Source organism: Thermobia domestica, chromosome 18 (genome assembly GCF_964235325.1).
Source record: "Thermobia domestica chromosome 18, izTheDome1.hap1.1, whole genome shotgun sequence".
Classification (NCBI taxonomy): Eukaryota; Metazoa; Arthropoda; class Insecta; order Zygentoma; family Lepismatidae; genus Thermobia; species Thermobia domestica.
In genome coordinates, this window is record NC_137471.1 from 123,138,377 (window position 1) to 123,154,504 (window position 16,128).

The 16,128-nt window shown below is 35.1% G+C and overlaps 1 protein-coding gene across 1 annotated transcript; it reads left to right on the top strand.

Annotated features, from left to right (window-relative positions):
• The first annotated feature begins 22 nt into the window (after positions 1–22).
• Positions 23–709, top strand: LOC145675229 (52 kDa repressor of the inhibitor of the protein kinase-like). The gene has a single exon (XM_081745611.1). It carries the CDS (start codon positions 23–25, stop codon positions 707–709), a length of 687 nt encoding a protein of 228 aa, XP_081601737.1.
• Positions 710–16,128: the final 15,419 nt, after the last annotated feature.

The following is a 16,128-nucleotide window of genomic DNA, read 5'->3' on the forward strand; positions in this document are numbered from 1 at the left end:
GGAGACAGTGAGACTATGTGGCATGCAAAACATTCCTCTACGAGGACATTCCGATGCAGGACGTATATCCCTCATCACACCTGTCAATAACGATGGAAATTTCCGCAGCCTTTTAAGATATCGGGTTAACGGAGGTGACCTACTACTCAGAGAACAACTCGAGAACAGTGCAAGAAACTCAATGTACACAAGTCCAAGAATACAAAATGCATTGATTGAGTCTTTTGGGAGCCTTATTCAAAAGAAGATTATAGAAGGAGTGTGTCAGAGCCCTTTTTACACAGTGTTAGCTGACGAAACAACAGACATTTCTCAAATTCAACAATTTTCATTGTGCCTAAGATATATTACTGAATCCAAACCCTTTGCTATAAAAGAGGACTTTCTTTCTTTTGTGCCTGTTTACGATATCACGGGTCAAAGTTTAGCAAGAACATTGCAAGAAAAACTCATAGAACACGGGCTTGATTTAACCTATATGAGAGGTCAAGGCTATGATGAAGCATCTACCATGAGAGGCGAATTCAGAGGTGTCCAAGCTATTTTAAAGAAATCCTTTCCAAAAGCAATATACAGGCATTGTGTGAGTCATTGCTTAAATTTGTGTATATCTGATACGTTTAAAGTTCAGGCTGTTCGAAACGCTATGGGCGTAATATCAAAGACGTGTTCATTTTTTCGAGCCAGTGCAAAGCGTACCTCCATTTAAAAAAAAATAAAGAATTGAAACCAGACTGTGATAATACAAGAATGAAATCACTTTGTGAAACGATATGGTGTGATAGGCATGATGCTGTATTACTTTTTAAAGAAATGCTTATACCAATTGTTTCAGCCCTTGAGTGCGTTAACCAACTATCTGGTGAACATTCGAAGAAAGCATTATTAATTTTAAATAGCATTGGAACACCGTCCTTCATTCTAGCTCTGATTGTCACATCAAAATTGTTGGGACTGATCTACAATCTTTCAAAATACCTTCAAACGAAAGGCATCGATTTATGTAGTGCATTAGAAAAAGTAAAAATGGCAAGAGAAGTTATACATGATTTGGCACAAAATCACGTATAACTGAGTTTCACAAACTGTTCAAAGATTCTCTGGAACTTGCAGCTCGTTGGAATAACAATTCCAAGAACAGTTAGTCTCCAAAAGAATCGAGCCAATCCACCTTGTAAAGACCCGAAACATATTATAGAGTGACACTTTTTATATCATGCTTAGACGACATGATTTCTTCTCTAGATGAAAGGCTCACCAGGATACTGTGTCATCTCTTCTGTATCTCATACCAGCTAACTGTGATGTGCCGTTTGATAAAGTTCGACTGACTCTTACGAGGAAGTACTTTTGGGAGCGTGGGATTTATGGAGACAAAAGTGGAAATCAGAAGAAAAACTTGGAAGTGTTCTTGCCGCATTAGACGAATGCGATGAAAATATTTTCCCAAATATAAGCATACTATTAAAAATACTTCTTATACTTCCTGTTTCTACAGCTTCAGTTGAATGAAGCTTTTCGAAACTAAAATTAATTAAAACGTATTTGAGGAGCACAACAAGTGAAAATAGATTGAATGGAATTGCGTTACTCTCTATTCATAGAGACTTGGCTTTAGAAATCACAAATGATCATGTCATCGACCATTTTGCTGGATCTGGAACGCAAGACGTTTGCAACTCGCTTTATAAAACCTGTGTATAAATTACGAGTATTTTATATAAAACATTATTGCTTTCTACAGTCCTCTTCCTACAAGAGCTTACATTATCTATTACGATACTTTGACCAATTGCCTTCGTTATATACACTACTATAGATATAGAAATAAATTATACTAATGGAAAGAGGATTTTGTTTAAATAAAAAAGCTTTTGTTTTAGATTAAGCTCGGTATTGTAGTAAAATAATTTAACTTGTAAGTGCACAGTTGTTTTTGGTAGATATATGTTAAATGGAATTATCGCTTTACAAAGTTACTTTTTTGTGAGACACCGATGTTCTCGTTCTGAATGGATGTAGCAAATATGCCGAATATACTAAATATTTTGTTGTTACGGCTACTTGGTTTCTTTCCTAAATTAAAAAAAAAGTTGCACATCAACAGGAAAAAATATTTTCAGGGGGATTCATCGAAGCTGCGACTAAAGTAGGAAATGTACATAATTACTAATTGCCCCTAAAATTATGCTAATTTTGTAAAAAAAGAGAGAGAGAGAGAGAGAGAGAGAGAGCGAAAACATTTCTGTGTGTCCCTGCGCACCAGGAATGTGTGTCATCTATCCAGCGATTTATTCCAACCTACTGTGTCATGTTATTTGACAAATGTTCATTTAGCTACTGTATGTACTATATTCTTCACAACTGATTTCAGCCCCCCCCCTCCCGAAAATAAATCCTGCGTACGCTACTGGTTTTATTGTAATTCATTTCTATATATTTGGGAAACAAATAGTTCTAATCCACTACTTTTGGAGCATAGACACGTTACTTCTTAATCTTCGTATCTGGCAACATTGATTCCATAATTTAAATCAATACAATGTGGGGGCAAGACATTTAAAAATAATAATTCAAAATTATCGATAGTAGTGTTAAATCCATAGTTTTCGGGGTCGCTGAGCTCAATGGTAATAAAGCCTCGGTGCTGAAGTGCTATGAGAAGACGTTCTTCATCGTCCCACAATTCATAGGGATGCGCACGAGACAAGATTTGAGGCTGTCTCGTCTCGAAAATGTGCTGTGAAAGTGATATCTCGACTGAAAAAATGTATTCTTCTCTATTGGAAGAGCTTTGTCTCGACTCGAATTCTGTCAGGAAAATTCTGTCTCGACTCGTCTCGTGCGCATCCCTAGCAATTCAGCGGTTGTACATATTGAATAACAGAAAAATGCAGCTAAAACTATATTAACTCTCTCCCCGATGGGTATTGTGGCTAAATTGAACGTTGACATTGTGGACCTGTTTTGAATGAATACAACGAAAAAATGAAGCATGATAAAGGAAACGAAATATTATAAAAGCAGTGCTCGTCTTTGCTTTAAAGATTTGTAAGTGTATTCTCATCTTATTTTATTCGAAGATTCGTTATCAAGAGAAAAGAAGTTTGTCGTCTCGTTTGAATTGTGAAAAGTTAGCTTAGTTAGATTATAGTGTAAAGAGATATGCTTGTTTCCTTGTAGTGTAAAGAGAGACTTCCTTATCTCTAAGTTTATAAAACAAATTATCTTCGTTAGTTTGAATTCACAAAGCATGTATGCCTAAGGGACACGTTAGATCATTAGTAGAGTGCTCACTTTTGTTCCTCCTCTTTTTAAGTACATAAAAACAACTGTCTTCCTTATTTCCAGTTCATAATGTATATTTGAAAACAAGTTTAAAGATTTGAAGGCATGTTAATTCAGTGGTAGAGTGCTCAACTTATCAGTATAAAATTATAATTCTCCTCTCTTTTCTTTCTATTCCCGGATTCCAATTCAAGAAAATCAGGAAGAATCTCATATCTAATTAAAACTAGGTTAAGTGCCCCAGGTTAAAGCTAAAAGTAGATATTCTCCATTATGGCAGATTTTGACCTTTGACCCTTAGGCCCGACGTAAACCAGTGTGTTGCTAACTTGTACAACCCGTACGTACTCTTAGAGACTCCTGTAATTGTCTAACACCGGAAGTTCCCATGGGAACTGCACCTGGGCGTGGTCCTCGGGTTCCACGTGAAAGATGTTATTTGATAGATATATATTGAAGAACTGGCTAAGTGTTAGACCCCTCCATACCCCCTTAGATGCCTGTCTGGATAAGTATAAACAAGACGAGACATCACTTATTGGTCGTTGCTATGTGCAATAGTCATTTGCCATGTCTTGAGTAAATAGTTCGTGTATTGGATAGTTATTTTGGACCCAGCCCATCGTTGGCTACGAACTGAAGCTGAGATATTCAATGATCGAAGCTTCCCATAGAAAATTGGAAATTGGGTTCCATGTGAAAGTTATTATTCAAGAATTGATGATGGTGCTCACATTCATCGATTTTAGTCTCAGTTATGCTAAGGGAAATATACCATTTCATTCAAAATCGCTTTTACAGGAAGAACCGGATCAGATTGTTATGTTTATTGAAGACATAGAATGAGAATTCGTATACTCGAGTCGAATATTTTATAGACTTAATTGGAATATGGCCTTGAGTTCAGACGTGAAATTGATAGTGGATAATGTATGACGAACGATACGGTACCTTTAATATCTTAAGACGTGGTTGAAAATTGAATGCTGTTTTAACTAATGGTTCAAAGTCACTTTTTTACCTGAAGTACTTAGCACCTGGGAAAGTACTTAGTTCTTAAATCCTATAGAATAAAATCCCGATTCTTGTTGCGACATGTTTTTGTGAAAGACACTTTTTTGTCGGAGGTAATCACGTGATTGTGTGTGTGTGTAATGAAATCTTGTATAGGACTGGAAAGATTAATTGTGATTGATATTTGTAACAGTGTGTTTGTGTTCGGTGTTTCGTCCTCCGCTGGATTCACTAGCTGTGAATAGGTATGATCACTTGCTGTTTTTATTAAAATATGTAAGCAAAAAAGAACCTGGAAATATTAATAGTAAATAAATAATGATATTACTTAAAATTTTACATCCCTTGATTATGCCCGAAGCATTAAAACTGTGTGTTATTTCTTCGTTTAGCTACAAAGGAATTTTTATTTTATTTATATAATGTGAACTTTAATTGACAATTGAGCTCAGCTACCCAGAAACTATGGTTTTGACACTAATATCGATCATTTTGAATTATTATTTTTACATGTTTCGATAATCCACCCTCTATTAGGGGTGTTCCTTAACTTTTGGAGGATAAATTTGAAAGTAACGGGAACTCGTGTTCAGCCAAATATTGAAAAAACGCTTCGTCTTGGTCTGAGACCATGACCAAATTTTGATAACTTTCGATTCACACGTCAGGTTCCCAGGCCGCATACAGACAAACAGACAGATAGACTCTTTATTTTATGTATATTACATAAGTATAGGAGACGGTTGTTCAATGCTAGAGCATTCAAATTTGGTACGTGAGGTGCCAGGCGCTTAATAAGATCTTTCATTTTACATTATCAAAGCTAAAACACACTCACACACATCTTCATTCATATTATTTCAACCTGCAACAAGTGATGTGTCTTTTCGTTTAGCGTTCAGCATCTGGTCTCAGACATTTTCTCCAGATGCTTCGCACATCAGCTGAGAAGGGAATGAAATATGAAACATCAACAAACTCAAATAGAGACTCCGTAATCATATTATATTGTTGTACATACATTGTTTGTATATACCTGTAAACGTACAGTATGTCTTTCCTTCAACACTGAATTCAATGTACCACGAAGAGAAGGAGCTTTTTTAAACATTCACAGCTCAGTCAGATGCTAACGTTGCATTCGTTTGTATGTATGTATGTGTGTCTTTTTTTTTACCGTTAGAATTCATTGTCATTACCAAGTACAAGAAGACCATGAGTAATAGACTTTATTCCTTGTTGTCTCTCGAGCTCCTTTGTAGCTAAACGAAGACATAACACACAGTTTTAATGCTTCGGGCATAATCGTGGGACGTAAATTTTTAAGTAATATTATTATTTATTTACTATTAATATTTCTAGGTTCTTTTATTTACTTACCTATTTTAATAAAAACAGCAAGTGCTCACACCTATTCACAGCTAGTGAATCCAACGGAGGACGAAACACCGAACACACACTGTTACAAATACCAATCACAATTAATCTTTTCCAGTCGTATACAAGCTTTCATCACACATACACACACTCACACGCAACCACGTGATTACCTCCGACATAAAACGTGTCTTTCATAACAAGAATCGGGGCTTTATTCTATGGAATCTAAGAACTAAGTACTTTCCCAGGTACTTCAGGCAAAAAAGTGACTGAAAGATTTGTCAAAGCAACATACAATTTCCAATCACGTCTACAAATATTCAAGGCCTTATCATCATCATACATTATCCACAACCAATTTCAATTGTGACCTCAAGGCCATACTTCAATTACGTCAAAAAAATATTCGACTTGAGTATACGAATTCTCATTCTATGTCTTCAATAAACATGACATAACCTGATCCGGTGCTTCCTGTAAAAGCGACATTGAATGAAATGCTATATCTCCCTTAGGAACTAAGATCAAAATCGATGAATCTGAGCACCATCATCAGTTCTTCAATAATAACTTTCACGTGGTACCCAATTTCCAATTTTCTATGGGAAGCTTCGATCATTGAATATCTGAGCCTCAGTTCATAGTTAACTATGGGCCGAGTCCAAAATAACTACCCAATACACGACCTCTTCTCTCAAGACCTGGAAAATGACCATTGCACATAGCAACGACCAATTTTCACGAGAAGAATAGGAGAAGGCATGTTTCATCTTGTTTATACATATTCAGACAGGGGTCTAAGAGGGTTTGGACGGGTCCTAACACTTAGCCAGTTCAATATTTATCTATAAAATAACATCCTTCACGTGGAACCCGAGAACCAAATTCACTCCAAGGTCCAGTTCCCATAGGAACTTCCGGTCTTAGACAGTTACAGGCGTCTCTAAGAGTGTGTACGGGTTCTACCACTTAGCAACACACTGGTTTAGGTCAGCAGAAGGGTCAAAGGCCAAAATCTGCCAAAAAGGGGGTATATCCAGTGCTTAAAGTGAGGCGGTATGTGCCGGTTATGCATCCGAAAATTCAAAAAGCGGCCGGTATGGCATACCGGTAAAAATAACTTATTTAAATTGTAATTTGCATGCAGACGACAACACAGTTTACACAGAAATAAATACGATGTTAGCATTGAGTCAACAAATATGTTTGTACTATCAAATATTTCGTTGCTGCTGCTTCGATAGTAAATAACAATTCCCTATCACGCTATTCAATTATAGAATTTGTGCTCTTATTTTTTTTCAACATTTCGATGAGCAATTCCACCTACTTAAAAAAATTCTAACTACCTTACCACTCACCTAAGATGTTTAACCAGGATCCGCGTCTGTCATTGACAGGAGTTTTTTTTTTTTTTTTAAATCAAAATTATTCTTTTCACATTGTCTGGACTTCTGTGCTCACAGTTGTAAGAAAACTAGTCTTGATCAGGAGATGAAACGAGACCAGAAGAAGCTTTTAAAAATGGAAATAACATTGGAAAGAATTATTAAATACTAGTGGAATATAATGTAATACAACGGAAAACACTATTCATTGAATACTAGGCTGATGATACTGGGGTGTAAAACATTGACATATTAGTCCTCTCTCTCTCTCTCTTTCTCTCTCGCTCTCTCTCTCTCTCTCCCTCTCTTCCAATAGATTTTCACGTCAAAAATGATGCAAAAATATCAGGAGTAGAGATGCTTTTTAGGGTTACTCTAAATGGTCACTACTCTAAATTACTACTCTAAATGGTCATATTTGTTCCATACCTTCATCTCATCCGATGTCACTTTAAGCACTGGGTATATCTATCTATCTATCTATCTATCTATATCTATATATCTATATATCTATATCTATATATATCTATATATATATATATATATATATATATATATATATATATATATATACTAGGTTCAAAGCTTAATAAGAGTCCACATTAACTATGAGGATAAATTATGTTAAAATTCGTAAAATTACTTTAAATTTACAGAAATATCGGAATCTCTGGGAGCCCCGACCTGCAGCAGCCATCCCCTGAGTCGATGCATCCATCGCAATGTGCTGTCTTCTTATTTTTCAATCCAGAAAATATGATGATTAAAATTGTATCTCTTCCTCTTACACTTTTAATTAATGCTTTATAACTAATGAGTGTTTGAGCACAAATTCTTACTTTTATTACATAAATACAGTTGTACGAAGACAAATCCATTGCGTTGAGTGTTTTTTAGACCACGTGGTTAAAATTTTATCCATTCCCTCTGCACTTTTTTAAAAGTACCTTGTAACCAATTAACAATGAAAATAAATTCTTATTATGGTGCATGAAATAAATATCAAACGGAAAATACATGACAACGAGTGGCTTTGTTAATTCCAGTCTAAAAAGGGTGAGGACTAACATTTCCTTCTTTCTGCCTCTCTTTTATTTAACTCTATATAATAATTAACTGTTTGAGCACAATTTCTAATTTGTACGCCACAAATTAAAACTTGCGGCACAAATCGAGCACTGAATAATAACATAGTTTTGAACATAGTTTCTAGTTGCTGGGGTGGGGATATCTTGAGATCCCTTTAGCAATTATTGTTGCTCATTTTGCTTCTTCTCGGTATAGCACAAATTCTAAAACATGGGACACAAATCAGCACAAGTTGAGCACTAAATATTAGTATTGGTTTTATTTGAATCTAAGTTAGTGGGAAGACAGCCCTCATAATTGCCACTGAATTCCTGTGTTCAGACCCGGGCTGGGATACTAACGAGGGCGGTGGCCAAGTCTATAAAAAGGGAGCCCATACAAACGCAAATACGTATCACTTGTTATATTTTTTGTCAAAAAAAAGAAACAAAATATGGCAAGAAATCAATGTTTTAGAAATAGGCCTACAATAGGCACTGTATTTATAAGAATATTAAGAAGAAATATTAAGAAAAATCTTCAAACATAAATCAATCAATACTTCAATATAACAAGGAAAAAATAGTTGACAATAAATTGATGCGCGAAGTTTTTGCTGACCAACTTCAATTGGTATATAGTTCTGAACCACCTAATATTAAATTATCTAATATTTTTCAGAGTGATATCTCTTCGATTGTAGATACAATGTTACTGGATAGGATCACTGAAACAGAAGTAATCGAAGCTATTGACAAAATGAAGGGTAAAAGGTCAATTAGTTATGATGGTATATCATTTTGTATTTTTATTTAACCAGTTGGGACTGGTTGTTTATTGGTTGACTAATATTATACAAACATGTATAGATTTATATACCGTATGTAGCCCTTAGTATGACTTCTAATACTTGTTTAATAAAAGTTTTGTTTCTAGCCCCTGAATAAGTCTCGCTGACTTGACACACTTCGGATACGGAAATTTGTCATGAAACTAATTTTATACGGTTACTTGTTTGTCTTGAAGTGTGTTTTTTTTTAAACATTTTTTTAAACATTTCGAAACGAAAAGTCTCAGTCTCATTACTACCTTACTTTTGGTAAATTACATCATCTATATAAAAAAATAACTTGTTACTTTCTAGATTATGACTAACTTTTTTGAATAATACATTCAATACATTTTTAATCATTTATTAAACTTTTCTTTGATACATTTGGTTTCCTTTTGAAACTGCTTTGAGATTCAATTTAGTGGAATAAGAACATGATATTGCAGTTTTGGAAACCAACTCCACTTTACACAGACACACACAACACACAATTTTAACAGAGCTACTGTTTTATTTCTCTTTTTTCCTTTCTTCTTTTTCGTTTATTTCCGTGCCACCAGATGGAGGAAAGAAAGAGAAAGACAAAACACTATCATGAAGCTAACGGCGCCGACTTTCCAAAATTTATGTGGGTGCATATCGATGGCGGGACGTGTTCGTCTATACGTTTTCAGCGAAGTCTCGATATTTGATTAATTTATTTTTAGTTAATATCTTTTATGAACACTGTCATAACGCGCTGTGCTGTGATAGAGTAAAATATACCAGTACTATGAGGATAAGTTGGGACTGCCCTAGCTCAGTCGGTAATACGTATGACTTAAATACGAGAGCAACGGGCTCGAACCCCGGTCCAAACTAAAAATGTTGTGCGTGCGCCGTACCCACAAGATTATCTGTGTGTGTGCCGGAACCCTGGAACACTCATGTAGTCGGCGCACATGCATAAAGCAACTTGTTCAAAGACTGACAAAATACAATGGAGTTCACTAAATTTTCACTTTCATAAACCAAGGAAATTTGGATGAGAGTGAAACCAGTTACAGGGTTTATTCTTTTCTCGGCATTCGTCGCCCACGCACTCTTCTCTTAAATCGAATTCTTCCTTACGTTCAATTCTTCGCGGACTTTCTTTCTCTCTTTCCATTACTGAAAAACTGACTAGAAATAATCACATTTTTCCCGTTGCCCTTAAGACGATCCTTCAAGTTCTGGAAACACGTCCGACACATTTCATTCCCCAAGAATTGTATAGCTGTTTACATGTATTGAAATCATCGTACCTTTCCTTTCATTATTCAGTTCTTCATTCTATCCACCCATTCAATACTCTAATGTATTTTTGCAGTTGTGCTCTCAAGGTTTATACACTTCCAAAACGTTGTACCTACTTTCACTTTGATATCTTTTTCTACAGGAAACTTGGCTTATAACTCCTCCACGCCATCTCCTTTCTAGATATAATTGGATTCACGAAGTCCGTGCTGATGGCTGCGGTGGTAATTCCATCGCAATCCATAAATCCCTTATGTATATCCTCTTCCTCTCCCATCCAACGCTCCGTGTGCGTGGGTTTCCTCAGGGTTCTTCCGTTTCCTCCCACTTTCTTCATTCCACCATTTCATTCATTTCTCATAATCACAGTCCCCTTTAGCTTAGTCGGCATAACCGTGGGACGTAAAACTCAAAGATTTCATTTGATTTTTTCCCTTCCAACGCTTATCCCACTACTCTAAGTTATCGCTATGCAGTAAGGGAGAAAAAGCTTGGCGTGAAATATCTTCAACAAATTCCACATATTTACGATTTCAATGAACAAACTCCATGGCTCTGGATAAGTAGAGTAACAAATAAAACACAGTTCTGACCAGAGCAGAATGAAATATATTAAAAACTATACTTACAATGTGTTACAGTTTCAAGGACCTAGAGTGTTTGTGTCTGATGAAGAGAACGTTAGGTCCTTGAAATTGTAACACATTGTAAGTATAGTTTTTAATATATTTCATTCTGCTCTGGTCAGAACTGTGTTTTATTTGTTACGATTTCAATGTTGTAAAACTCTTGTTTCGATCATAATAAAATAGAAAGTGTTATGTAGAAACAATAGCCAAGAGAATTCGAATCTACATTGTCAGAGCAAATTGTTGAAAGTGGGTAATAGATGAGTAGTAGTATTATCGGATGTTGTTACAGCATTTAGATATGAGGAAGGTTAACGCCCTGCTTGAGCATCGAGGCTAAGTATTACGTGAAACTACAGTTGCAATATATCTTTCGGAAATGAAATGAAAGGAAATCTTTGTTTTACGTCTCACAGTTATGCCGGCTAGGCTAAAGGAGACTGTTATATATATATATATATATATATATATATATATATATATATATATATATATATATATATATATATATATATATGGTATTTCTTTATAATTATATTCTTTCACGAGCCATTAATGTACAGGGCGATTTTCTTAAAACTCACGGATTTCATTTAGGTCTAGAATTTTTAACTGAAGTCCGATTTTCATGCGGTTTGTGGCAAATGATCAGGGAAGGATGGCAGATTTATGGAACTATGTTTACTTGCTTAAATTCATTCCACATAATATCGGTCACGCCTGAAGAAAAACAGCAAATATTCGCCAATGTACCTTACAATTGAAATGAGGTGTGGTGCAGTGTGGAGATTTGAGTTTTCTTAGTTAGATAGCAACTAGCCATGTCAATAAGAAACAGGAAACTGCGCTTTTCTATTGTGCTGTACAGTTCTGTGCTAATGTGTGAATATGATCAGGACACAGTGAGAATAATGTACTCTTTGAAGCAACATTAATTTATCGTTAAAAGTTTTTGAAGAACGGAATCAGTTGTCGCTACGCAAAGGGCATTTGGAAACAAATTTGCCTCACGTTATTTCCGAGACAGGAACATATGATCGCTAGTGAATAAATTGAAAAAAAAAGCAGGATTGCTTCTGAGTGAGATAGCGAAGCATCGGACCCCGCACGCGGATGTTGTGGAAGATGTCAGTTATTGACTCCTTAAGTCGCCCATCTCTCCGTTGTTTGTCGCAAAAACTGGCTATAGATATTTAATATGTAATTTATGAATGTTACCATTAACATTTAATTTGTATTCTTACTAGCACTTAATTCGTATTCTGCAGTTTCGCATCAAAAATCCAAAATCTCATTCTAATTGTAAGGTACACTGGCGAATATTTGCTGTTTTTCTTGAGGCGTGGTCGATATTACTCCGGATAAATTTAAACCAGTAAACATAGTCCCATAAATCTCCCATTCTTCCTTGATCATTTGCCACAAACCGCACGAAAATCGGACTTCAGTTAGAAATTCTAGACCCAAATGAAATCCGTGAGTTTTAAAAAATCGCCCTGTACATTACAGATTGTCGAGCTCAACATTTTATCCAGTCTACTCGATATTGGGGGGGAAATCTCTAACCGTCGGATCGCGAAGATGTGATGTGTGACCCACACACTCTAACGTACTTTTTATACATACTTCCTCTTTGTTATGTCATTTTGTATTGACGTTTTCCTTTTGTGAAATGTATAAAAGGAAAACTTTTAATGTAAACCACCTGAAACTCAAGCTACCCCATGGCGAAAGCGTCGGTGGGCCAGCGATGGGCAACTAAGCGACCTCTCGGCAAAAATTGGATGCCCCACAGCGACGATCCTTTGTGGTCGGTTTTGAAAATTATGGCACCAGCGGCAGAGGCGCGACGAAACACTAATGAATCACAAAAGTACTCACTCAAAATATGTTAAATTGCCTATATGTGTGATTTGTTTACGTTAAAGTGAGACTTTAAAATATTTTTATAAAAAAGTACCCTGGAGTGGGCGCGAACCACTAACCTTATGATCATAATACGGGTGTTCTTCCGATTCCACCACGGCGGCGATCAAGGAGACGTCGCATGTAGAGGGATAAATCATTGAGATCTTTTTAATTTGATCAGCCGGATTGCTCCTTAATGTAAACAACCTGAAACTCGAGCTATTGGCTTTTACAATCCAAGGAAAGCTAAAATAGTTTTGAAGTAAATAACATTTGTACTAATGATGGCCATTATGGAAAAAATGTTAAAAGAAGTATATTTTCAAATTTGCCAGTTTTCCATATAAATTCCAACAGACTAAAGTTTTAAATTCATATTACAACTTTTAAAATTGAGACGACTACTAAATCTCAGATATTGGTATTACTTTTACAAAAACGTTCACACATTTCCAGGGCCTAAAATTCAACGAAATCACAGCTCCACACTGGTAAAAAAAAAAATTATATAGTATAGAAAAACTAGTTTAGTCAGCATGTTTTCACATATAATCAGTGTTCTGTCCAGTACATCCTGTTTATCTGCGACCAAAAAATTATTTATTATTATTATTATTATTATTATTATTATTATTATTATTATTATTATTATTATTATTATTATTATTATTATTATTATGTAGGAAAATTTTGGCATCCAGAGCAAAAACCCAGCTTTACTGAGTGTTAATGTCGCAAAATTATCGATCTTATTTTTGGGACGAACTCAATGAAATAAACAGAATTTAAACGATTTATTTCCAGAGGAGTTTTGGACCTGGAATGACTGCTATTATGAACCTTTATATTCTTCTTCACATATAGCAAAATGAATAATCTTCGCATCTTTATTCTGAACTAAGATAACTAATAATTTTAAATTGAGACTGATATAGAGGTCTAGTTAAGGTTGAACTGTTGTATAGAATATCAGTGCTAGGCGTACTCCAGACTGTCGTACATATGCCGTACAGGTTCGTCAGTGTCGAATCTGAACATGAATTTAACAACTGGTACCACTATCACTATCGGATTTAGCACCTTTCATTATTTATCTATAAATTACATTAATCACTTAGCCATCTTGGTTTCCACTCCCCCTTCTACCAGTATAATAACCTTTTGTGATGGTACTTTCAAATTCTCAGGATCACCGTCACAACGCAAAAATGCATAGCGAAAATGGTATGGCAATTTTCAAAGGCAATTAGTAACAACTGTCTGGTATTTCAAACATAAATTATTCCTAATTATATTTTTCTAAAGACAAAACTCATGTACTAAAGAAGCCAGACCAAAACCCTGTGGAGACTGTTCCCAATTCAAATGCTTAGCTTTATGACTTAAGTACCATGGAAATTAAAAATATTTTTTATGTGTATTGAACATCACTGATTAAATCTTAAACTCTGGGTAAAATAAACTAGACGTAGCTGACGTTTGGCGCAACCAGGTATAAGTATTTCACTATAAACATGGTAAATTCCGCATAATACTATCATCGATATGGGGTTGGGAACTGACAAATACTGTTCAACCTGATGAACCTATTGTGATTTACCAATTACCATGTTATGGTCACCGTATTAAAGAGGTAAAATTGATTCGAAAGTTAAGCCCTGCCAATGCCGGCAAAGCCCTTACACAGCTCCCGTGAAGTGCACATAGTCAAAAAGTATTTATTTCTTGCCTTTTTAAAGGGGGAAATGTGATTTTCTGTTTGAAGACTTATTAATGGATTTTCAGATTTGACAGATATTATACTGTTTGTGATTTATGTTATACAAAGTCAAAAATTCAGATCTTTAACTGTTATTATATAGATTTTAGTAATTTCGCACTTATTGTGTTTTTGCACTCACATTGACATATGTCGTATTCAGCCTGTAAAAACACAGTAAGTGGCATTTCTCAAGTAAAAACATTAAAAAACACGTAACAATATTTAACAACACTTGTAAACTCAACATAGGCCTATAATTTTGAAAAGAATGATATATATATATATGGGGGACTAGTCTACAGCATTCTACTTACTCCCGATTATCACTGCAGTATACACAAAACGATGGAAAATAATGACGAAAAAACAGAAACAGATGTTACGTTTCTTATATTAGTAAGTGTTTCTTATATTATTTTCAGGGACTGGCAGTTATATGGAATTGAGTAACCCATTGTATAATGAATGTATTGAATCAGTAAGACTTAGTTTAACACACTAAACGCGTTTAAATGCATAATCCGAGAAAAGTAAGGTACTCACATTAATACCACTCCACACTGTAAGAATTATAGTTCCACACTCCTTTCCTACAGTTCCACAAACTGTGGAGTATTCCACTCAATTTTAGGCCCTGCACATTTCTGAAAAAGTGATATTTGGAAGGACACTGCTTTCATTTTTAATTGTAGCCCGCAACATGACGGCCAACGGGGCAAGTAGACCAATGGATTTAAAAAAACGTTGACCTAGAGAGAGAGAGAGAGAGAGAACATATTCATTACATTTTTGAGTTTTATACACACACACAAACACACACATACACACACACACACACACACACATATATATATATATATATATATATATATATATATATATATATATATATATATATATACAGAGGCGGAGTTAGGAACTGCCCACTGGGGGAAGACCTTCTTTTGCCAATAAACAACTAATGTGAATGTATAAACTACTATGTGGTTTTCACCAATTCTGATTACTTTAGAAAACAGTAGCTCAAAACACAAAATTGGTTTCTCAATATTTATGATCGCTGCATTACACAAGAAATTGGGAAACTTATTACTGCTTGAGTTGCAATTACTTTTCATTCGTGATGTTTTTCTATGTCTATCAATTTCACTATTTATATTGAACACTAGACTGCCTTTTTCGTTTCACTTGGTTTTTCCGTTTACCTGTGTGGTTGACCTTTGTTACTGCATCACGATCAGCTGATGGCATATCACTGATAGTAGTTGGTGATTGACATTTAATCTTGCTATTACATTAACTTTTTTGCTTACTACTGAAAAACATATGAAATGCATATGTTCGAATAGTTAGCGGAAGCAGCATATTATTACTATTATTTACATACGTGATACTACCTTATATTCTTAAATTTCCTCTGAACCTAGTTGATGCTGTCATTGTGAAAATACCTAGACAATGTGTACTCATTTTCTCAATGTTTTGTAGCAAGGTGCAATTTGCTCATATGTTTGATACACTGAAGGTAATAAATACAATCTCATACAATAGAATATAAAAGAAAGCCATTTTCTTTCGATAGAA